The sequence below is a fragment of the Nicotiana sylvestris genome, chromosome 6, assembly GCF_000393655.2.
Source record: "Nicotiana sylvestris chromosome 6, ASM39365v2, whole genome shotgun sequence".
NCBI classification, from domain to species: Eukaryota; Viridiplantae; Streptophyta; class Magnoliopsida; order Solanales; family Solanaceae; genus Nicotiana; species Nicotiana sylvestris.
The window spans coordinates 167,851,827-167,876,275 of record NC_091062.1 but is presented as its reverse complement, the minus strand read 5'-3'; the positions used below and the strand labels follow the sequence as shown (position 1 = coordinate 167,876,275).

Sequence of the window (24,449 nt, the reverse complement as noted above, 5' to 3'; positions counted from 1 at the left end):
TCATGTTTTCATGAAGTAACTATAACTGTGTTTCTTTCCTTGTTTATACTACTTGCATTTTAAGCCTACTGTTAGCTTAGGGAAGCATGTCTAATTGAATAAATTGTCTTACTTGCTCAAACTGCTTTAATTGAATTTTGTGCAGCATGCTAGGTTAGGAATACCTGTTTTACCTTGTTATGAAATTTGGATTGAATTGAATATTCTTCGTGTTGATGTTGTGTGTTTACTTTGGGACTACGGGACAGTATCCCAGGAGATCCCCCTGCATTTTTACTTTGGGACTACGGATTTGTATTCCGATAGATCCCCCTGCACATTTACATTGGAACTACGGGACTGCACCCGGTAGATTCCCCCAGTATTGGGTATTTACATTTCGGACTACGGATCGGGATTTCGGTAGATCCCTGCGCACTATGAGTTGGACTACGAGACGACACCCGGGAGATCCACCGATTATTTACATTTGGGGACTACAGGACGGTATCCTGGGAGATCCTCGATTGCTATTTCTGTGTGGAGTTATATTCTCTCTGTGATCTCTCTCTCTGTTGTAGTTGTTGTTATTTCTTATTATCATGTGTCACTTCGTACTATTAGCACTTAGATTATATTATTGTATTCTATACTTTTTTACCTTATTTGTTTCATCTAAACTCAATAGGTCCCTGACCTTCCTCGTCACTACTCGACCGAGGTTAGGCTTGGCACTTACTAAGTATCATTGTGGTATACTCATGCCCTTTCTGCGCATGTTTTTCATGTGCAGATCCAGATTCTTCGGCTCAACCCTATCATCCTTGAGGCGAGGCGATTCCCTAGAGACTTTGAGGTATATCTGTCGCATCTGCAGACCTAGGAGTCCCTCTCCATTCTCTCTAGTAGTTATAGCCCTTCTGTATTTACTTTGATCTAGGTATTCTGGAGTTAGAGCACAATGTGGTATTCATAGCTTGTGATTTCATGAGGTTCCGGGTTTTGGGAAGTTGTTCAGTTTTTTGAGATCTTGTATTAGTATATGTCGAGCGGCATCTTAAACGCTTCTATATTTATTTATCTACAGCTTTTATTAGTTTTTCAGCGTTTGTTTTCTCTTTCCGAAATTATTAGGCTTACCTAGTCGTAGAGACTTGGTGCCGTCATGACAGTTTATGGAGGGCAAACTTGGGTCGTGACAAATATACTTTTGAATATTTATTTCATTCTTATGCCATGCTTAACCTTTAAGGATACCAATATGTATAGGATGTTTCAGAAAAGATTTAGACTTGAAAAGTCACAAGAAGAAGTTTAGAAAGAAAATATTTTTTGAAGTATCCTCTTTTCTGAGAAGGGGTCATCGTCCAGGCTGAGGGTCCTGACAAGGCATTGACTTCCTGAAACTACTTGTTCCAGAGTAGGGAGCACACGAGCCGAGGGTTTCGTTGCTGAGAATTTACTTATCCAGGCTAAGGTATGATACATGAGCGTTGAGAACCATGAAGCGAGTGGCACCTCGTGGATTGGGCCTATTCGATCAGGTTGGGATCGAACCTGTGCCGATCACACGGTGACTAAGACAAAAATAAGTCAGGATAGTTGGAACTCTCAAAGTATAAAGCAAAGTATTTTTGATAAGAAAGAAAAAGAAAATAATTTCTTTTAGAATATTCATAAACTGCTATTATGCAATTATTTTAGAATTATTCTTATAAGTTTTATGTTTTACATGCATTTAAAATCTTTGCTCGTAATATATATGTTATTAAAGTTCATCTCCTGTCGTTGAGACTCACTGATACAATGGATGGAACTGACATTCTCTTTTGGGAACCTACATTGGTCTGCGGTACAACGTAGGAACCGATTTTGCAAGTAAGACGGCTACGGGTTAGGACTTCCCTCACTTCCAGTACTATTGGTGAGTCCGCTTTTGTTCGTAGAGTACTCCTTTGAGTCGTCATTATTTGGCTATTTCTGTGTTTACTTAGAGAACTGGCTAGAAAATCTCATGTCCTAAGCAGTGCATCAGTTTATCAGCAGAGGTTTCATAGACACAGTCGGTGGGTTAAGTTTCAGATGTTTTTGATAATAACATAGCAATATTTTATTGGTTACTACGAATAAAGTTTTGAAATTCGATTATTTTAGAAATTTAAATTAATTAAAAGTATTTGGTTAAGTAGTGCCTTGAGGCATATAAAGTTTGTAGTTATATTAGATTTGATAAGTGCAGATGGTTTGCTCGGTCATGTTTAGTGATTGGGTGTCGGTCCCGGCTTGTTCAGAAAATGGGTCATGAAATGTCTGTGTACATTGTGTATGGACCTAGTTCATGTTTAAGTTCCTTTGTCAATTGATCGGTGCCAACCCTATACCACTACAATGTGGCGAGAGCGGTCGAAGCAGCTTTTACCCGAGATGGTCGGGATCGAATCCACATGGAGCTAGAATTGGGAATTGGATTCCTATCTAAACTAGAAATGCGTAGCTTAAGTTTGGGGGAGTTGATATCTAGGGATTCTAGTTCATTTTACACTCTTTTTTACTTGAGTTTTGATTAAAAATGTATACAAATAGTCCCAAAGGCTTACATGTTGTGCTTGTTTGCAGCGTTTGGTCAAAAAGGTGACAAGTAGTCAAAAATCATCTAAAAAAGAGTGAAACATGCACAAGTACCAAGAACAAGTCAAAGCATAGTTGCAACAGACCCACCACGGCCACAATCCTTTTAGTGTAGTCCGCGGTGAGGAGATTCAGAGAGGTGCAGATTTTGGAAGCTCAAGAACTGCGGCCACAACTTTTGTGCAGACCGCAGCACCCTCTTCGCGGCCACAATCCATTTTATGCAATCCACGGTAGGGGATTCAGAGACTTAGGAGTTTGGACGATTGAAGCCAGCGCGGTCCGCAAAGCATTTTATGCAGACCGCAGTGAAGCTACCATGGCCGCGGTGCATTTTATGCGGCCTGCGGTGGCCAAATTTATTGTCCAGAAAATTTGGCCTAGTATAAATACTTTCTTTTCACATTTTTAGAGTATCTTTTGTAATCTGTTAGACTCCAGAGCATGTGAACGGCATTTTAGTTCCATTTTGAGTAATTTGTAGCTTGATTAACATTGAATCTTCATTATATTGGTTTGTAAGCAAATCATATGGGTTATTCTTCGTCTATTTTTCTATTTTATTCTATTATTATGAGTAGCTAGACCCATTAGCTAGGGTTGTGGCTCAACCCTAATGTGGGTATTTGATGGGTCTTTTGTTCTAAGGTTTAAATGTTTATGGGTAGTTGATATTTGGACTGATTTGTGATTTCCATGTTAAATTGGTGGTTGCAAACACTAATTTGTTCCTATTTGACTTGGGCTCTTCTTGAGAAAGAGAGTTTGAGTCTAGAAAAATCAGTCCAACAAGGAATTGGGGTGTAATCAAGAGATTTATAGCCCCAATTAAAGGGTTAAATCTAAAGATAGTAATACCCGACTTGAGCCTATATTGCTTGCACAATTTTGATTCCCAATTGGCCTTGAGAAAGTCAATTAGGGCAAAGTCACTCAAGCTACCGAGAGTTATAGAGTGAGTAGTTCCCTGAATTGGCTATATCATAATCCCCAACATAACAACTTTGCCTTAGGCTTTAGATCCCGCCAAGTATTCACCTAGGAGAAAGTCACTTCCTTAGTGCCTCTTTAATCATTTAGAAAACCTTAAAAGCAATCATTCTTAGTTTAATTTAGTAGCTCTTTAGTATAAAAGTAGAAGTAACAAACAACAATTATGATTGGAGGACATAGGGAACTCAATGCCTATAATGATTTTATCTAGTGGAAAGGCCGTGGGTAATGTGAATGTTACAGCAAAAGAGCAATGGAAGGAAGTGAAGGACAACAGAGTTAGAAATGTAGTAAATCAAAATACTAGTCTCAATAATAATGGAATGGAGATGGCACCAGCTAAGCAGCATGAAAACAATAAGAACAAGGAGGGTACAAACATTGTAGATAGACAAGCAGAAGCACAAAGCAACAGTGGTAAGGAATTGGTGGCAGTAGACAATAAAGATAATGATCATGTTCAAGTAACTAACAAGTTTGCAATATTACAAGGGATGGATGAAGAGGAAGAACCTGTTAATCAATTGGCAATGGTGGCAGCTAATGCAGTAACAAACAGTCCAGCAGTTCATAACCAAGCATCTACAAAGCAAAAACCAAAACATATGGTCAATAATGAGGGAAAGCTAAATCCAGCATCACAAGCTTTTCATCTTAACTCATCGAGGATTGGTTCGACTAATGGTCTAGTCAATGGAAAAGAGGCATCAAAAGCAAAAAACGACACTGCACAATGGGTAGAAAGAAGTTTCAAGGATAAAACAGGAGATGGAATAGTGAAGATCAATACATCATGCCAGAAAATCACATCACAAGATACATTACTGAACAAGGAACTTAATAAAACTCCAAATTCTCATGCAGAAGGGTCAAAATCGTCTACATTTAAAGAAAGAGTGCAAGGCTGTGGAGGCAGGCTATGGGATGCACAAAGGGAATACGATTCAGAGGAGAACGAAGTACCACTAAGAGCACAAGATGATGAGGAACCAAATGAGAAGGACAAAGAAGAAGATGAGCAAAGTGTAAATGAGCAAAGTGTAAATGGAGAGCTCCATGACTATGACAACAATACAACTGGTAATTTTTTAATAATGGGAGGATCAGAAATTGTTGAGCACAACAATAATTATCAGATAGCAGAAGTCACAGAAATTAGAAACTATGAAGGAAGAGGCCCAGAGGTAAATGATCCTAGAGGAACAGAAGACGATAAACTTCAGAAATCACAAGAAGACCCACAAGAATACAACACAACAGAGAAGGAGAAACAGCCAAAACAAAAAACAAAAATAGTAAATGTTACTGTTACATTGGAGAAAAAATAGATGCAGCTATTAAAACAAGGAGAAGAGAAGGCCTTGGTCCCTAAAAAGAATCCATTTGGAGCTACATCAGGAGGGAAGGAAGACAATGGAGAAGGAGAAGAACCTGGTAGATCAGGATACGACATGGATCACAAATCAACTACCCAACACCTTATGAATGCTGCAAGGCAAGGTGACTTATCACCTACGCAAGTGGAAAAGGCAAAATCAGCAGCAAAAGGTAAGAAGAAGCAACAAAAAGATAATTTTGCAGCCCCAAAATCTGGGGTGCACACAAGGAGAACGCTAACTAAATCAAACAATCAGTGATGAATGCTATCATTTGGAATATAAGGTCAGTCAACACACAACAGGCCTTTGAAAGGTTGACAAAAATGCACATAAAAAATCACTATGAATTTGTAGGATTAATGGAGCCAAAGCAACAAGCAAAAAACTGGAAAGGAACAGAAACAAGATAGGACTTGCACAATCAATTTCAAATGTTTCCAACAAGATCTAGGCTTTCATAGATGAGGTATTTGAGGTAACTGTTATTACAACATGGTGCAACAATTAACACTACGATTGTTTCATACTGAATCGCATGTGGAGTTTGTCCTAACATTGATATATGCTAAGTCTGATGCAATTGAGAGAATAGAATTATGGGATTCATTATATGCAATGTCAAGGGATATGGATGCACCATGGCTTGTAGGAGGAGATTTCAATGTAATATGGGACGAAGAATAGAAGTTTGGTGGGTTACCTGTGTCATTGAATGAAATTGATGATTTTTGACACTGCGCCAACACTTGCAATCTCTTCGACCTTGGATTTAAAGGTGGCATATTTACATGGTGGAATGGGAGAGCAGAGGAAGACTGTATATTCAAAAGGCTAGACAGATGCTTGGCCAATCTTCAGTTCCAACAAACATTTCCAGGAATAGAGGTACAACATTTGTCAAAGACTGGTTCCGATCATAGCCCAATGTATCTGAAGTGTGATATTGAGACTACACCAATTAAAAAGCCTTTTATGTTCTTGAATTTTTGGGTGGAACATGCAACTTATAAAGATGTGGTGAAAGAGAATTGGACAGCCGATTTCAGTGCAAATCCTTATATTCTTTTTAATCACAAGTTAAAAAGATTAAAGAAGGCCCTTTCACTGTGGAGTAAGGCTACATTTGGAGATATTTTCCAAAAGATAGCAAGCATGGAGGAGGTAGTGATGGTTCATGAAGCAGAATTTGAAGCAAATCCTACAGGGATGAACAGGGAAAGGCTACAAAAGGTTCAGGCAGAATTGATCAAATGTCTTGCACTAGAGGAGAAATATTGGCAACAAAAGGCAGGCATGACTTGGTTCAAGGAAGGGGATAGGAACTCTAAGTTCTTCCACGCACAAGTGAGAAGTAGAAGGAAGAGACTCCGGCTTAACATAATTCAAAATAGTGGAGAAACATGGATTGAAGAAGAACAAGAAATTGCAGAAGAGGCTATCAAATTCTACGAGGAACAGTTCACAGAAGCAACTACTCCTTCAGCATTTGATATCGTAGAGCATGTTCCTAATCTGATTAATACTGAGCAGAATGCAGAATTGATTAAGCAGCCAACAAAAGAGGAGGTTAAAGTGGCAGTACTCGGACTTAATGGTGATAGTGTTGGGGGGCCAGATGGTATGACAGGCAAATTCTATCATTCTTGTTGGGACATAATAGGGGATGACCTGTATGACATGGTGAGGGCTTTTTTCAATGGTCATGAGCTACCCAAGTGTGTAACACACACAAACCTAGTTCTGCTACCAAAGAAAAAAGAAGTTACCACCTTTTCTGATTTAAGACCAATAAGCCTCAGTAACTTTTCTAATAAGGTTATATCGAGGGTGGTACATGAAAGGCTAGTGAAATTTCTCCCAAGTCTGATATCGGCGGAACAGTCAGGTTTTGTTAAGGGCAGGAATATAGTAGAAAACATCCTTCTAACTCAGGAGATAGTGACTAACATTAGGCTTAGAACTAAGGCTGGACCTAATGTCATCCTGAAGCTAGACATGACCAAAGCTTATGATAGATTCTCTTGGCTATTCCTAACCAAGGTACTGAGAAAGATGGGATTCACAGAAAGGTTGATAAGGGTTGTCTTTGGGTTAGTTTCAAACAATTGGTATTCTATTCTAATCAATGGTCAAGCTCATGGGTTCTTTAAGTCCTCAAGGGGAGTAAAACAAGGTGATCTTGTATCTCCAACTTTGTTTATCTTGGCAGCAGAAGCATTATCTAGGGGTCTCAATGCACTACATACTAACTTGTATTTTGTGGATTTGGGATACCAAAGTGGAGGCCAAAGATCAATCATTTGGCGTATGCAGATGACATGATTATTTTCTCATCCTCAGATGAAACATCTCTGATGCTGATTATGCAAGTGCTGAATGCATATGAAGCTGTATCTGGGCAGCTTGTTAACAAGACCAAATCAGCTGTGTACTTGCATCATTTAACAAACATGGAAGTGGTCAGCAAGGTGGAAAGGATCACGGGCATTCATAGGAATGATTTTCCTATCATATATCTAGGTTGTCCTATATTTTATGCAAGGAGAAAGCTGGAATACTATTAGCCCCTAATTACTAAGGTAATGGACAAACTGCAATCATGGCATGGCAAGTTATTATCAGTAGGGGGCAGGGTAGTTCTCATATCCCATGTACTACAAAGCATGCCTATGCATCTACTATCAGATGTAAACCCTCCAAATTATGTGATAAATAGGTTGCACAAATTGTTTGCTTAGTTTTTTTGGAGCAGCTCCGTAGGAGGAACTAGTAGGCATTGGGCTTCATGGAATACCTTATGCATGCCAATTGAGGAAGGAGTAATAGGTTTCAGGTCACTGCATGATATAGCAAAGGCATTATTCAGCAAGTTGTGGTGGAATTTCAGAACAAAACCAAGCCTATGGAGCGCTTTTGTATGTCAGAAATACTGTAAGAAAATGAATTCTGTAATTGTTCCATGGAAAAGGAGGTCTTACATTTGGAGAAAAATGTTGGAATGCAGAGATCTGATTGAACATCAAATCTTTTGGCAAACAAAAAGGGGATCCTCACTTTTTTGGTTTGAAAACTGGACAGGTCTTGGGGCACTATATTTTTATGTTCCTCAGGACTTTGGCATTGATGAAACTGTACATAATGTACATGATGTTACCTTAGATGGTGAGTGGGATGTGGACAGGCTATTTGAAATTCTTCCTGAAGACTTAGCAGTACACATTCTGGAGAAAATCAAACCACCTTCACCTCAGCAGGTTCTTGACATGCCTTGTTGGATGCTGGAAACAAGAGGATATTTTAGTGTTAAGTCAGCATGGGATTATACGAGAAGAAGAGACGAACCAAGAACAGCTTATAGGATGATTTGGGTAAAGGGACTACCTTTTAAAATAGCTTTTTTCATGTGGAAAGTGTGGAAAGCAAAGTTACCTTTAGATGATTTCTTGAAAAGGGTAGGCTACTGCATGCCATCAAAATGTTGGTGTTGTGTACAGCCTGACGAGGAATCTCTTCAGCACTTGTTTTTTAGATCAGAAACTGCAAAGACAACTTGGAAGTATTTTCTATCGAGGGCAGGAATAGTTGTGGAGGGACTTACATTGCACCAAGAAATCACAAAATGTTGGACTGCAAATGTGTGCTTAAGGCTCAAACCAGTAATACAAGCACTCCCCTCATGTGTAGTTTGGGAACTCTTGAAAAGAAGAAATAGTATGAAGTATGGTGATGTTGTGACAACTAGCAGGGTGATTTATCAAGTTTCATCAAATCTTCAGGCATTGGTGAAAGTGAGAAAGCCTGGGATGGACATGGTACCTCACAAATGGCAAGATCTTTTAGCTATGATGGAAAATTTCACTCCTAAACTTAAGGTTACCAAAGTCATGTAGGAATTTCCAAGTGCAGGATGGCTAAAAGTTAATACGGATGGTGCATCGAGGGGAAATCCAGGCAGGAGCTCAATAGGTTTTTGTATAGGAAATGAAAATGGTGACATAGTCAAGTCAGTAGGGAAGGAGATTGAGGAGACAACAAACATAGTAGCTGAAGCGAAGGTAGAAGCACTAAGGTTCTGCAGATTTCAGCAATACTCTCGTGTATGGCTTCAAACGGACTCAATGCTATTAAAAAAGATAATGGATGGGATCTAGAAACCACCATGGATCATATCTGAGCAGGTTGAGGAAATGATGCAACTAATGAATGGGGGCAATTACATAGTTACTCATATTTATAGGGAGGGCAACAAGCTGGCAGATCACTTGGCTAATTATGCTTTAGATCATGGAGAAATAGAATGCCAACATTTCTGGCATCTGGATGCACATGGAAGGAGGTTAGTTAATGAAGATAAGCTGCAACATCCAAGGCTAAGGGTGAAGGTGGACAGGAGATAAGAAACAAAGAGAAAAGGAAGAGCATTCAATTCACTGGGAGGACATTAAAGCAGGTGAAAAAGGGTTTAAAGAAAAATGGGATGGATCGAGACTTCCATGTAGTTATGGAGAGCATGCGATTCTCCTCAAAATGGGAGCATGGAAAACATGATGGCCATTTCAAGTTCTGGACAAAAATAGATACCAATTCATTTAGAGTTAGCACCAGCATGCTAGGGAATTTCGAGGATTTGCAGGTTTATAATTGTTTAATGCTGGAAGATGAATGGAACTCGAGAAATAGTAAAACGAGTGGAACAAACTTCAGAATGCGTTTTGGAAACATAAGACAAACCAAATGCTCGACAAAAGCTGGAAGCTCACGTTCTGAAGAATCTTACAAACACATGGGCTCAACAACAAGCGTGGTGGAAAAATCGTGTTCGAGGAAAAGCGAAGCAAACATTCGCAGCTTTTTAGTTTGTTTATTGCACACCTGGTTAATTGCATACTTGGGAAGCTACAAATTAAATAAGCAAAAGGAGTTCTAGAGGCTATCAAAAGGGAATATAACCGTGCATAAAGTTCAAAAAAGAAGAGGCTTTGGGAAGCATTCTCTTTGGGACCACTTGCTAAGCATATTGCTGTGTAAAACTTATGCTGGAGCGAGCTTTTCAAGCAAAACTTGCAGCAAACGAGGAGCAGCATTTGCGTTGGGTTTCCACAATCAAAAGCATGTCGAGCAGTTTTTGGAAAGCATATTGGAACATTTTGGAACGCATGAAGCTTGGTACAGCTACTGCTGGAGCACCTTTAAATGCATGCAATATTTAAATGAACGCAGACCATGAGGAGTAGCTCCTTCAAAGGAACGCATGCTGGGGTGAATGACACTTTTGAAGGAAACAAGAAGGCATGAGTATGGGGATTACAACGCACTTTTTTTAAAGGGGAAATCTTGAGCAAAACAATGGGTAACACATCTTTAGCTGGAACATGGAGACATGGACAAACCCTTTAATGTACGCACATGGTTTAATGTGGAAAGCATGAATCGTGAAAAAAGAGAGAGAAATGGCACAGCATCTAACGGAGGAGCAGAAAGCTGAGTTCAAGAAGGCATTTAGCCTTTTCGACAAGGACGACGATGGCTGAATTACTACCAAGGAATTGGGAACAATGAGGAAATCACTTGGTCAGAATCCCACTGAAACTGAACTACAGGATATGATCAGCGAGTTTGATGCTGATCAGAATGGAACCATTGATTTTCCAGAGCTCTTGAGTCTGATGGCACGTAAGATGAAGGACACTAATTCTGAGGAACAACTCAAAGAAGCGTTCAAGGAACGGAAGAACAACCACACACGCGTGTAGTTGCCTATTCAGAAAAGCTTGATACACGCATGGATGGTGGCAGCTGTGCACGCTGGAAGTTAATGCATGCTAGACATGAATGCTTTTGATATTGGAGCATGCACTACATTTGCACAATTCGAGAAATTCTATAGCATGTGCGAGCACAGGGATGTTCCAGCGCGGTTTTCGACAAAGGCAGTAATTAAATAATGGCCAGTGATTAAACAATAGCCAGTGCTCTCATCTTCGGCGCAGCAACAGCAAAGGGATCGAACGAAAAGATTATACGCGTGGGAATACGATGCTCCGATTAAGAAATAGCGACAGAAGAGTAAGCGCACACGTCCAGTTTCCTAGGAGGCACCACTAGGTTGACATTCCATGTTGATAAAGCGTGGCTAATGAATTTCGACTATCTTAAGCTGGAACAACAGATTGGACGCATGAATAATTCAGCAGCACCAACAAAAGAATGGACTGGACATTGAGATCGATAAGCCAAATAGAGTAATGTAGGCAAAGAGCAGGACCTAAATTGCAACTGGATAGAAGCAAATGCGAAGGAGAAAGGCGTATACTAATGCATGAATTGTATGGGCTGGCTTTTAGTGATATAAAGTGTGATATCAACTTTGAGTACATTACTCAACTTTGATAATAGGTATTATGTAGTTTACAAAATTTATGTCGTGCACCTTTTAAGATTTCATGACACTTTGTTTCTCTTTTTATATATTAATAAAAACCAACCCTAGGCTATGCCTAGTGGATTGCTTAAAAAAAATATGTACAAGAGGGGATTTAGACGAATATACATAAGGGGGAATGAATATATACATCAGAAAGTAACTTTATATACAGACCAAAGTTGTAAAGTACGAAAAGTGAAATAGAATGGTAAAATTATGTACATACCAAAAGTGAAAATCAAAGCATAATAAAAAGAAAATAGTATCATATTTATAACACCATATCATCTAAATAGGGCTACCCCTCAAATGAAAGCTAGCATTGTCCTCAATGCTAACTAACCAAAAATAGCTCAAAATAAGATAGAGAGTAAAGAAAACTCCTTATTGGCCCTCCATCTGCATAGGATCATGAGCCTGGGTCCTTGGACTGCTCGGGAACCTATGACTGGATCTATGTAACCTATGTTTGCACTAGGACCTAGGCCTGCACTGGGTCCTGAGGCTGGCTAGAGGACCCTCCCTGGGGGTCCTCCAACTCTATCACAGCATCATCAAGTCGGGGGATCACCCTCTTCCTCTTTGCTAGCCTCTCCAACTCCTGCTTTGGCTCAGGATGGGCTGCTGGAACCGAGTCATGTAATAACAGCTCCAATGGCAAGTGATCAGCCTTCATTTTCTCCACTTCGCTCCTCAACTCCTTCACAGACTCCTTTGATGCTCGAGTCTTTCTCAACTTCTTTGTTTCCTTTGTCAGCTCCTTCAGTGCTTTTCCATGAGTACCCACAGCATCCAATATTAACTTCTGGTTCTCTAGGAGCTTCTTCTGGTTGTCCAGAAGCTCCTTGAGACTCTCCTCCACTGATGGTGGAATATATGGCTGTGGGGGTACGGATTGGCCTGCCACCGAGCTAGAAAGCACAGACAGCTTAGAAGTAGCTGTCTGCATTCAGTTGTTGATATTAGCAAGGGTTTGGCTCAAACGGTGGGCAATCAAAGGGTAGGTTGTGGATGAGGGAATATCTGGAATTGTGGAAGTAGAGGGTCCTGAGGCAATGTCTGGTGTAACTGAGGGAGGCTGAGAAGAAGCTACTACTACTAGCTCTTCAGACTGGCCAGTAGAAGCAGTGGCTTTTCCTTTAGGATATTTGGGGTTGTCATCCCCCTTGAGACTGTACCAGGAGAAAGGTGCCTTGGGTTTCACTTTCACATCAAACTTCCTTTTCTCCATATTTTGATCCACAAAGTACATGGTTAGGAAATTTGGGAAGGGGTAGGATCTATCACCTTCATTCACCACCCTTGTAATCACCCTGGACATAACATTCGCGATGTTGATCGGGTACTCCGCCATAATAGAGGCCACCAATATATCCCGGGAGATAGGAAGAGAGTTCTTAGGAGTGGTGGGGTCTAGCATGCTGCAAACCAAGGTCTCCTACCCTTTTGCCTCAAAGTTCAGGGTTCTCCTCAAAATTTGGACTCCGGCTATCAACCATGCTGGGGTGGTACCTGGGAGTGCCAAGTACTCTGCTACCCATGTACGGCCATCCTTACCCAATGCTACCTTTTCTAAGTGTAATGTTTCATCCTCCTCCGGAAAGCTTAGGTAGTCATTTATTGTCTTGCCATCAAACTTCACTGTCAAGTTCTGCACCTTAGTCACTTTCGTTCCCTTTTTGATGTGGGCAACATTAGCGAAGAACTCCTTGACTAGGTGTTCATTTGCCTCCTCAAAATTTCCTGTAAAGTAATCCCAGCTCGGTCTCTCCCTGAATTGCCTCTGCACATTAGGATTGTGAGGTAGAAGATCTTTGTCAATGAATCTCCTTTCAATTATCAACTTACTCTCGGGCCACCACTCTCGGAATTTGTGGTAAGCAATCTCATTAACTAATCTCCTTTTCCACACCTCAGGGTTTCGAGTTCTCTCCACACCCCCGGGTTGTGGTACACCCTCCTATCTTCATTCGAAACCTCATCGTCAATAGGATCCTCTCCAGGTGATGAACTAGTAGGGGAAGTAGATATTGCACTGTCACTACCCTCAGCTAAGCCCTCAGACGACTCAAAAGAAATTGCAACAGAAGCATAAGCAGTGGGAGTGCCTGGAGGTGTATCTCTAAATCTGTGCCTCTCCGGCCAGTCAGGAACATACTCTGGCACTGATTCGGAGTCGGATGCCTACCGGGAGGGCAAATACCCACTTCTCGACTAGTAAGAAACTCTATCCGCAGCCTTTATTGATTTTCTGGTATCCTTAATTGCCTGCCGGACTTGGGGGTCAATATGATCATATCTTGTCCTCTACCCGGGGAGGACTCTCCTTTTCCCTTTTGTTCTCCACCACCGCCTCGTAATTTAATCATTTTCTGCAAGTGGAATTCAATTGAAGCTTGTTAGTATCACAGTATCAGAAGAATCAGTGAAGAAAATAATTGCAGATAGCAGACTGTGGACCGCATGAAATGCAATGCGGCCGCAAAGGAACCACTGTGGACCTCACAAAATGGCACCACGGTCCACATTGAGGTGGGGGTCAGAATACCCACTCTCTGATTAAGGGCACCGCGGACCGCAAGAAATGGTTTGCGGCCGCGGTAAGGCACTATGGACTGCAAAAAATCGACTGTGGTCGTGGTCCTCAATATTCAACTTTCTGAAGTTCTACCACCACGGTCCGCACAAAATGGCATCGCGGACCGCAGTAAGCCATGGGCAGCAATACCAACCTAGGGTTTCAACTTTCGTCTCATTTTTAGCCTAAAATCACATATCATTAACCCACTAGGTGTTCAATCATTATTCTTAACTAATTAACCCTAATCTAACATCATTATGTAAACCTACGCTACAATTTAAAGAAAAGGGAAGAAAAAGAACTACAACAAACTAATTAAAAGAAAATAAAACAAAGTTAAAAACTAAGAAAAAATTAAATTTACCAGTAATGAGATGTAATACAGATGAGTTAGAAACAGAGTTTGAATTTGTGCAGTTAGGGCTTGGATGAACAGTATTTTTCTATTTAGTGAGCAAATGAGCGAAAAGTTTTAAATGAAGGCCTGAGGTTCTATTTATAGAAAAGGAACCTGGGACCCACTATACCTACCCACCGCGGACCGCAAGAAATTCACCGTGGTTCGCGGTACTCGAGAAACATGAAGCCTGGGGAGACAACCCCTGCGGACCGCAAGAAATGCTCTGCGGCCGCGGTGGGGCACCACAAACAGCATAAAATGCATTGTAGCCGTGGTGCCAATCTTCAGAGAACCACCACTTTTTACCAATCAACACTACGGACCGCACTGAAATTTTGCCCCCGCATCAAGGCCATTAGGACAGCGAAAAATGCATTGCGGCAGCAGTCCAAACTTCAGAGAGTGCATCATTTTTCCAGTTAAGTCCTGCACTACATCAAAAAAATCCTACACACATCTCACAACTAGTTAGACAAAAAGCAAAATCTATACTAAAAAGAAAATCAAAGAAAAACAAAAAAAAAGACACATGGGTTGCCTCCCAAGAAGCGCCTGATTTAATGTCGCGGCACAACACAAGTTACCATTAAATCACTTTAGATGGATCAATGCCACCACGTGGCTGTCATCAATCTTCCCAAGGTAGTGCTTGACTCTATGACCATTAACTCTAAATACCTCCCCATTTGTTTTCAAGTCAAGTGCACCAAAAGGAGTCACAAACACCACTTCAAAAGGTCCACTCCATTTCGACTTAAGCTTTTCCGGAAACAGACATAACCGAGAATTGAACAAAAGAACCAAATCACCCACTTTGAACTCCTTGCCACGAGCATACTTATCATAAAGGTACTTCATCTTGTCCTTGTAGAAGGATGAACTGGAGTAGGCATGGAATCGAAATTCAACAAGTTTATTAAGCTGCTCCACACAAAGATTTGCTGCCACATCCCGTTCAAGATTCAGCTTCCTCAAAGCCCAAATGGCCTTGTGCTCTAACTCGACAGGTAGATGGCAAGCTTTACCAAACACCAACCGATACGGAGACATAAAAATCGGAGTCTTGTAAGCAGACCTATAAGCCCATATAGCATCATCCAATTTCTTTGACTAATCGGTCCTATTTGCATTGACAGTCTTTGACAATATACTCTTGATTTCCCTATTTGAGACTTTAACTTGGTCACTCGCCTGAGGATGATAAGGAGTAGAAACTTTGTGAATGACATCATACTTTGAAAGCAAAGTGTCAAAAGCTTGATTACAAAAATGAGACCCCCCATCACTTATGATTGCCTGTTGAGTGCCAAACCTAGTAAAATGCTCTTCTTAAGAAATGCAACAACACTCCGGGCCTCATTATTGGGCAAAGCCACGGCTTCAACCCACTTTGAAACATAGTCAACTGCCACTAGAATGTATGTGTTCCCACATGAGCTAACAAATAGGCCTATGAAAGCAATGCCCCATACATCAAAAATATCAACTTCAAGAATGGTATTGAGAGGCATCTTATCTTTCTTCGAAATTCCACCCGCTCTTTGACATTCATCGCATCTCTTCACAAGTTAACTTGCATCTTTGTACAAAATTGGCCAATAAAACCCACAACTAAGAACCTTTGAAGCCGTCCTCGCCCCGCCATGATGGCCACCATAGGGAGAGGAATAACAAGCCTCTAATATACTCAATTGCTCTTCCTCCGGGACACACCTTCGGATTACACCATCCGTGCAGATTTTGAACAAGTATGGTTCATCCCAATAGAAGTCCAAACTATCCCGTTTGAGCTTCTTCTTTTTGTTAGAATAGAGCTCACACGGGATTATACCAGTCACAAGGAAATTAGCAACGTCCGCAAATCATGGCATACCATTCACCGACACAGAAAGGAGTTGCGCATCGGGAAATGAATCATTAATCTCTAAGCCATCACGAGGTCTCCCCTTCTCCTCCAAGTGGGATAAGTGGTCTGCCACTTAGTTTTCACTACCCTTCCAGTCCACAATCTCCAAATCAAACTCTTGAAGTAACAAGACACATCGCATCATCCTAGCTTTGGAATCTTTCTTCGTCATCAAGTACCGGAGTACGGCATGATCGGTATGAACTATGACCTTGGCACCTATGAGATACGGCCAAAATTTCTCCATTGCGAACACAATAGCCAAAAGCTCTTTCTCAGTCACCGTGTTGTTCACTTGAGCATCATTCATTGTCTTGCTCGCATAATACACCAGATGAAACATTTTGTTCACTCTTTGACCCAAAACCTCCCCAACCGCAACATCGCTCGCATCACACATAAGCTCAAAAGGCAAGCTCCAATTTTGTGCGGTAATAATAGGAGTGGTGGTCAATTATGCTTGAGAAGTTCAAAGGCTTGAATATATCCCTCATTGAACACGAACTAAGCATCTTTTTCCAATAACTTGCACAAAGGATTCACTACCTTCAAAAAGTCCTTGATAAATCTCCGGTAGAACCCTGCATGCCCAAGAAAACTTCTAACTCCCTTCACCGAAGTAGGGGGAGGGAGCCTTGAAATAACTTCAATTTTTGCTTTGTCTACCTCTATTCCATGCTTTGAAATTTTATGACCAAGAAATATGCCCTCCTCAACCATGAAGTGGCATTTCTCCCAATTAAGCACAAGGTCGGTTTCTTCACAATGGGCCAACACTCTATCAAGATTTTCCAGACATTCATCAAACGAGTCACCCACAACACTGAAGTCGTCCATGAACACCTCCAAAATGTCCTCCACCATGTCGGTGAAAATGGCCATCATACACCGCTGGAATGTAGTCGGTGCATTACACAACCCAAAAGGCATCCTAGAAAAGGCGCAAAGGTACCATATGGACAAGTGAAGGTGGTCTTCTCCTGATCTTCCGGAGCAACCAAAATTTGGTTGTAACCAGAATACCCATCCAAGAAAAAGTAAAGGCACGCCCAGTAAATCTGTCTAGCATCTGATCAAGAAAAGGCAATGGGAAGTGATCCTTGCGGGTCACTTTATTCAAATTTTGGTAGTCCGTGCACACCCTCCACCCAGTGACAGTCCTGGTAAGAATCAACTCATTCTGCGCATTTGTAACCATGGTCATACCACTCTTCTTCGGCACACATTGCACCGACAAAGTCCAAGAGCTATCAGATATGGGGTACACAACCCCAGCATCCAACCACTTGATCACCTCTTTTTTCAAAACTTCTTGCATTGCCTCATTCAATCTCCTTTGATGTTCCAAGGAGGGCTTTGCATCATCTTCCAAAATAATCTTGTGCATACAAAAGGCGGGGCTTATCCCCCAAATATCAGCTAAGGTCCATGCAATTGCCTTCTTCTGCTTTTGGAGCACCGCCAATGTGGCATCTACCTGCATGTTAGTAAGACAATAGGAAAGAATAATTGGCAAAGTTGAACTAGGGCCTAAGAATTCATACCTGAGGTGTGGAGGCAACAGCTTCAACTCCAATACCGGAGGTTCCTCGATTGAGGGCTTTGTTGGTGGAGTCTTCCTATTCTCAAGATCCAAAGAGAGTTTCCTAGGCTCATAAGAGTAAGAGCCCATTCCATGTAGAGCATTGACACACTCCATTCGCCCATTCTACTGCCTCTAGAGGGTCCTCCACAATGATCATTGCACTAGTATCATCAACTATAACTACCGTGACAAGATCCATAAAAGAGCACACTTCAGAACTGTTGGGCTGCTTCATTGACTTGCACATATGAAAGACCACTTTCTCATCACCCTCCCGGAAGGTGAGTTCACCTACTTCCATATCAACTAAGGCCTTCCCAGTTGAAAGGAAAGGATTTCCCAATATGATCGGAACCTTATAATCTACCTCACAATTCAAGATCACAAAAATCAGCCGGCAAGATAAATTTGTCCACCCAAACAAGAACATCATCAATTATAGCCTAAGGTCTCTTCATGTTCTATCCACTATTTGCAATCTCATGGAAGTCGGCCTCGGTTGACCAGTACCCAAAGTCTTGAAAATTGAGTAGGGCATCAAGTTGATACTTGCCCCCAAATCACGTAGAGCTTTTTCAAAGTCTGCACTCCCAATAGTACAAGGAATGGTGAAAGCACCGGTATCTTCTAGCTTCGGAGCCATTGAGTGTACTATTGCACTAACTTGTTAGGTCATCTTGATAGTCTCACAGTCCATAGATCTTTTCTTAGTCACCAAATCTTTCATGAATTTAGCATAACCCGAAATTTGCTCTAGAGCCTCCACCAAAGGCACATTGATGGACAAGCTCTTCATCATGTTAATAAACTTCTTAAACTGGTTCTCATTTTCTGCTTCGCGAGCCTTTGAGGATAAGGTGGAGGTAGCCTTGGCAAAGGAGCCTTAGCTTTAGGCACAACCGTTTTCGGCATGTCTATTACGTGTTCCCTAAATGGGTTCACGTCATTTTGAGTTTCCACCTCAGCATCTTGGATATCAATCCTCACATCCTCAACCACGTTCTCATCAATCACATTTTCAACCACTAAAGGAATCTTATCTTCTTGCAACTCAACTTCATCACTCAAAATTTCTTTTTGTTTGGAGGTATTCACATCACCGCCTCGTCCACTTCTTATAGTTACTGCCATTACATTCCTAGAATTGGTCCCGCCCTTTAGTTTGACTACCGTATCACTAGGTAAAGCACCCTTAGGGTGAGTATTCAAAGATTGTGAGATTTGGCCTAATTGAACCTCCAAGTTTCTGATTGAGGTATTGTGGGATGCCAACTGGGCATCAGAGTCAGCATTCTTTTTCATCATCTGTTCAAACGTCATTTCAATTCTCCCCATTTCATTGTTGGACTAACTAGGACCTTGGGATAGAAATGGGGGTGGATTGTTCGGTTGTTGGTACATTGGGGGCCTTTGAAAGCCTTGCCCCCGATATCCTTGGTTGCCATTGTTCCAACCATCTTGATTGTTGTTTCCACCCCAGTTGTTGTTGTTGCCATTCCAATTACCCTAATTGTTCTGATTATTGTTCTGATTGCCCCAATTTGCATTTTGGTTTTTGTTCCCCCAATTACTATTCCCTTGTTGTTGATTTCCCCAATTGCCTTGGGGTCTCCATTGTTGTTGGTTGGAAGAATTGCCCCTTTGGCCCTGATAATTGTTCACATATTGCACTTCTTCATTCTACTTATCATAACCATCATCTTGGAATCCACCACTATCATTGTCATATTGATCCAAACTCTCTTAGTTCGGTTGACCTCTTTGCCTTTTTTTTGTTCACTAACATGTTGACACCCTCCATAGCATTTACTTGGCGTCGATTTTGAACCTGTTGTAGCTGTGCCTTTGCTAGATGGTTCATTGTTATTGTCAGCTCTGTTATTGCCTGCCCATGCTCATGGAGCTCTTTGTGCAAGTGAGTGACCGTGGGGTCACCCTGTGGCACATTGTCTCTACTTTGCCAAGCGGAGGACATGTCAGCCATCTCATCAAGAATGTCACAAGCCTCATAATAAGGAAGCTTTATGAAATTACCCCCGGCAAGTTGGTTCACTATGCACTGATTTATTATGTTAATACCCCGATAGAATGTCTGTTGTATCATTTCCTCAGTCATGTCATTGTTGGGACATTCCTTTACCATGGTTCGGTATCTCTCTCATATCTTATGTAATGGTTCGTTGGGCTCCTGCTTGAAAGCTAAGATCTCATCCCTCAAAGCTTTCATATGTCCCGGTAAGAAAAACTTTGTAATGAATTTATCCGTCAACTCATCCCAAGTAGTGATGGAATGGTTGGGAAGCCTTTCAAGCTATTCTAAAGCCTTCCCTATAAGTAAGAAAGGGAATAATCTCAACCGAAGTGCATCCTCGAACACATTGGTTTGCTTGCTCCCCCAACAGGTATCCACGAAACCCTTGAGATGTTTGTAAGCATTCTGATGGGGAGCACCCGCGAAATACCCTCGTTGCTCCAACAAAGTCAGCATTATATTTGTAATTTGAAAATTGTTCACCCGGATCCGGGGTGGGACAATTGTACTAGCATATCCTTGGTTGGGGAGAAATCGAGGAGCCACTCTTGGAGGTGTCGGGGGAGGGTCTGGAACATTATCATTGGTCGGCGGCCTCTCCATTGTCCTTAAGGTACTATAGGAACCACATCATCAATATTGTCATCTACCTCCTCCCCCGGCGGAAGATCTCCAAGAGGTGTGTTGTTGATGTTTGCCACCATTTGTACCTAAGTTGGCGACATACACAAATTAGTAACACAAAAGGAAAGAAAAACAATACACAAAACTATTTAGATAGATAGCCAAAACCCTTAGCTCCCCGTCAACGGCTCCAAAAAGTAATCGGTGCCAACCCTACACCTCTACAAAGTGGCAAGTGCGGTCGAAGCAGCTTTTACCCGAGATGGTCGGGATCGAATCCATAGGGAGCTAAAATTGGGAATTTGATTCCTATGTAAACTAGAAATGCATAGTGCTCTTAATTACACTTCCAATCATAATTGTTGTTTGTTACTTCTACTTTTATACTAAAGAGCTACTAAATTAAACTAAGAATGATTGTTTGTAAGGTTTTCTAAATGATTAAAGAGGCACTAGGGAAGTGACTTTCTCCTAGGTGAATACGTGACGGGATCTAAAGCCTAAGGCAAAGTTGTTATGTTGGGGATTGCGATATAGCCAATGCACGGAACTACTCACTCTATACCTCTCAGTAGCTTGAGTAACTTTGCCCTAATTGACTTTCTCAAGACCAATTGAGTGTCAAAATTGTGCAAGCAATATAGGCTCAAGTCGGGTATTACTATCTCAAGATTTAACCCTTTAATTGGGGCTATCAATCTCTTGATTACACCCTAATTTCTTGTTGGACTAATTTTCCTAGACTCAAGCTCTCTTTCTCAAGAAGAGCCCAAGTCAAATAGGCATAAATTAGTGTTTGCAACCACCAATTTAACATAGAAAACAAAAATCAGTCCAAATATCAACTATCCGTAAACATCTAAGCCTTAGAACAAAAGACCCATCAAATACCCATACTAGGGTTAAGCCACAACCCTAGCTAATGGGTCTAGCTACTCATAATAATAGAAGAAAACAGAAAAATAGATGAAGAATAACTCATATGATTTGATTACAAACTAAGATAATGAAGATTCAGTGTTAATCAAGTACAAATTACTCAAAATCAAACTAAAATGCCATTCACATGCTTTGGAGTCTAACAGATTACAAAAGATACCCTAAAAATGTGAAAAGAAAGTATTTATACTAGGCCAAATTTTCTGGACAAAAATACCCCTGACAGAGGTATTGTAGACCGCGAAAATGCACCGCGGCCGCGATGAGGATTTTTGGCTTGAATATTCACTCCCTGAATCTGGCCACCGCGGGCCGCACAAAATGCATCGCGGCTGCGGTGGCTTCACTGTGGTTCGCATAAAATTCTCCGCGGACCGCGCTAGCTTCAATCGTCTAAACTCCCAATCTCTGAATCCCCTCTCTGCGGATCGTATAAAATGGATTGCGGCCGCGAAGACGGTGCTGCGGTCCGCATAAAATGGGTTGCGGCCGCAGTGCTTGAGCTTCCAAAATCTGCACCTCTCTGAATCTCCTCACCACGGACCGCACTAAATGGATTGCGGTTGCAGTGGGTCTGTTGAAACTATGCTTTGACTTGTTCTTGGTACTTGTGCATGTTTCACTCCTTTTTGAGCTGGTTTTTGACTACTTATCAGCTTTTTGACCAAACCCTGCAAACAAGCACAATATTTAAGCCTTTGGGACTATTTGTATATATTTTAATCAAAACTCAAGTAAAAAGGAGTGTAAAATGAACTAGAATCCCTAGTTATCATCAATCATCAAAACAAACTTCACTTAGGCCTAAAGGTTTTGGCCAAATTTCTTTAATAAGACTGATTCGATCTCATGTAGAGCCAAATTGTTTCCCTTCACAGTTGTAGTGTAAGTTGTATTGTGTTCTTGTGGATCCGATATTCCATCATATTACGGAATATCCGGCAACTTGAATCTTTTTAGGATCAACTCCAGAGCTGCATTAGGTTTCAATGGCAATTGAAAATATTTTTTCAAATTCGGACCCTTTAGGACTGGAGATGCTCCCGGAATCTGATCTATCCGAGCATGAAATTCCTTAGAATTTTAATCCATTCGAGAATTTATTTCTCTCATACAACTCATGAGTTCGGCTTTGAAAAGATCATATACATTGTTCTCATTTCCAGATCCATTGTCTGCTCCACCCGCTTGTTTATAGTTTGATCTAAACTCTCTTCTTGAATCAACATTTTCGGTTCTCGGGACTGGTTGACTCATTGGCATGCCAAAAGGGACTGGGACTCCACCATTTGAATTATTTGAAGCCACTGATATTGCTTGTTTAAGTTTAGTCATTATCCGGTCCTGCCTTAAAGAAATGGTTCAAACTTTTCGGTTGTTGTGCTCTCAACACTTCCACGGTATCAGCCACTGGCTCATCATCCATATCATTAGGAGTAGTACTCCGCTCATGTTGAGTTTTTCTTTCTACTCGTTCCACCCGACTCGGATTTGATTCATTCCCTATAATGACCCGATCGATCATTTTGAGCATTTGCACTTCGCTCGTCAGTTCTTGGGCATGAGTAGTTCCGCATAATATATTATGACTTATGTAAATCGTCGGTTTTGGTTTTCAGGTTAATCATAATAGATATGGAAAAGTGATTCTCAGCTTGAAGCTTTAAATTTGAAAGGTTTGACCAAGTTTTGACTTTATAGTATTTGATATCGGATTTGGATTTTTATGATCTGGTTAGCTCCGTTAGGTGATTTTGGACTTAGATGCGTATTCGGAATGTAATTTGGGGGTCCGTGGTGGAAATAGGCTTGAATTGACTAAATTGGAAATTTGGCATTTTTTGGTCGGTAGTGGAAATCTTGATATCGGGATTGGAATGGAATTACGGAAATTTGAGTAGGTCCGTAGTGTCATTTTTGACGTGTGTGCAAAATTTTAGGCCATTCGGAAGTGATTTGATAGGTTTTGGCATCGTTTGTGAAATTTGAGAGTTTATAAGTTCTTATGCTTGAATCCGAGGTTGATTTGGTGTGCTGGCGTTGTTTTGAGTGATTCGAAGGCTCGAATAAGTTTGAATGATATTATAGGATGTGTTGTCATGATTGGTTGAGGTCCCAAGGGCCTCAGGTGTGTTTCAGATGCCCAACGGGGCATTTTTGGACTTGAAAGGTTGGCAGATTTTGCTGGTATTTCTGTTGCAGAAGGTCCTTCATCACGATCGCGTGAGGATGTCCGCGATCGAGTATAGTATTTTTTTGGAGACCATTCAAGTTATTCATCATGTTCACGGAGTTAGGGATGCGATCGTGTAGGTTGATCAGGTGGTGCATCGAGTTCACGTGGGAAGAGTCGCATTTGTGTAAGGTTAAGTGGACCAAAGCTGGGGCCACGCATTTGTTCATCGCAAACACGGTCAGTGGTCCGCGATCGCGTATTGGAGAGAAGCAGAACATCACGTTCGCGTGGAGATTAATGCATTCGCGTAGGGTTAATTCAGGAGCCAGCGAAGTTGTTCTTCGCGATCACAAGGGTGTTTTCGCGATCGCGATTAAGGAAATGTCTAGGCAGAATGTTTAAGTTCAAAAACGAGGGTTTGAGTTCATAATTCCAAAATTCAATAGAGAGCTCGGTAAAAGGCGATTTTGGAGGGGATTTTCGGAGGAGTGATTTGGGTAAGTGTTCTTCACTCAAATTTTGTTAAATTCCATGATTGTGTCATGATTTTTATCATTTAATTTGGGAATTTGGGATGAAAATTGGGAAAAAATGGAAGAAAATTGGAGAATTGATTTTGGGCATTTGAATGGCCATTTGATGTCGGATTTTGATGAATTTGATATGGGTAGACTCCTGAGTGAATAGGCTTCCTAGTTTTGTAATTTTTATCGGATTCTGAGACATGGGCCCGGGGCCGGGTTTGAGCCAAATTCGGGATTTTTTATTTAATTTGATAATTTTTATATGGGTTTCATTAATTT

The 24,449-nt window shown here is 41.1% G+C and overlaps 2 protein-coding genes across 2 annotated transcripts; both read left to right on the top strand.

Annotated features, from left to right (window-relative positions):
• Nucleotides 1–3,788: 3,788 nt before the first annotated feature.
• LOC138871641 (uncharacterized) lies at nucleotides 3,789–4,928 on the top strand. The gene has a single exon (XM_070149534.1). The coding sequence runs from the start codon at nucleotides 3,789–3,791 to the stop codon at nucleotides 4,926–4,928; it is 1,140 nt and encodes a 379-aa protein (XP_070005635.1).
• LOC104240759 (uncharacterized) lies at nucleotides 4,929–9,376 on the top strand. Its single transcript, XM_070149533.1, has 6 exons — nucleotides 4,929–5,148; nucleotides 5,755–7,206; nucleotides 7,320–7,407; nucleotides 7,732–8,791; nucleotides 8,870–9,034; nucleotides 9,131–9,376. Exons 1-6 carry the CDS (start codon nucleotides 4,929–4,931, stop codon nucleotides 9,374–9,376), a joined length of 3,231 nt encoding a protein of 1,076 aa, XP_070005634.1.
• Nucleotides 9,377–24,449: the final 15,073 nt, after the last annotated feature.

What these genes read in the sequence shown, in the direction of transcription:
- LOC138871641 (XM_070149534.1), top strand. Translation starts at nt 3,789, where the DNA reads ATGCCTATAATGATTTTATCTAGTGGAAAGGCCGTGGGTAATGTGAAT.
- LOC104240759 (XM_070149533.1), top strand. Translation starts at nt 4,929, where the DNA reads ATGCAGCTATTAAAACAAGGAGAAGAGAAGGCCTTGGTCCCTAAAAAG. An exon ending in AACAAGACCAAATCAGCTGT is followed by an intron (nt 7,408 to 7,731) that starts GTACTTGCATCA and finishes TTTTTGGAGCAG; the next exon opens with CTCCGTAGGAGGAACTAGTA. An exon ending in GAAAGCCTGGGATGGACATG is followed by an intron (nt 8,792 to 8,869) that starts GTACCTCACAAA and finishes AAAGTCATGTAG; the next exon opens with GAATTTCCAAGTGCAGGATG.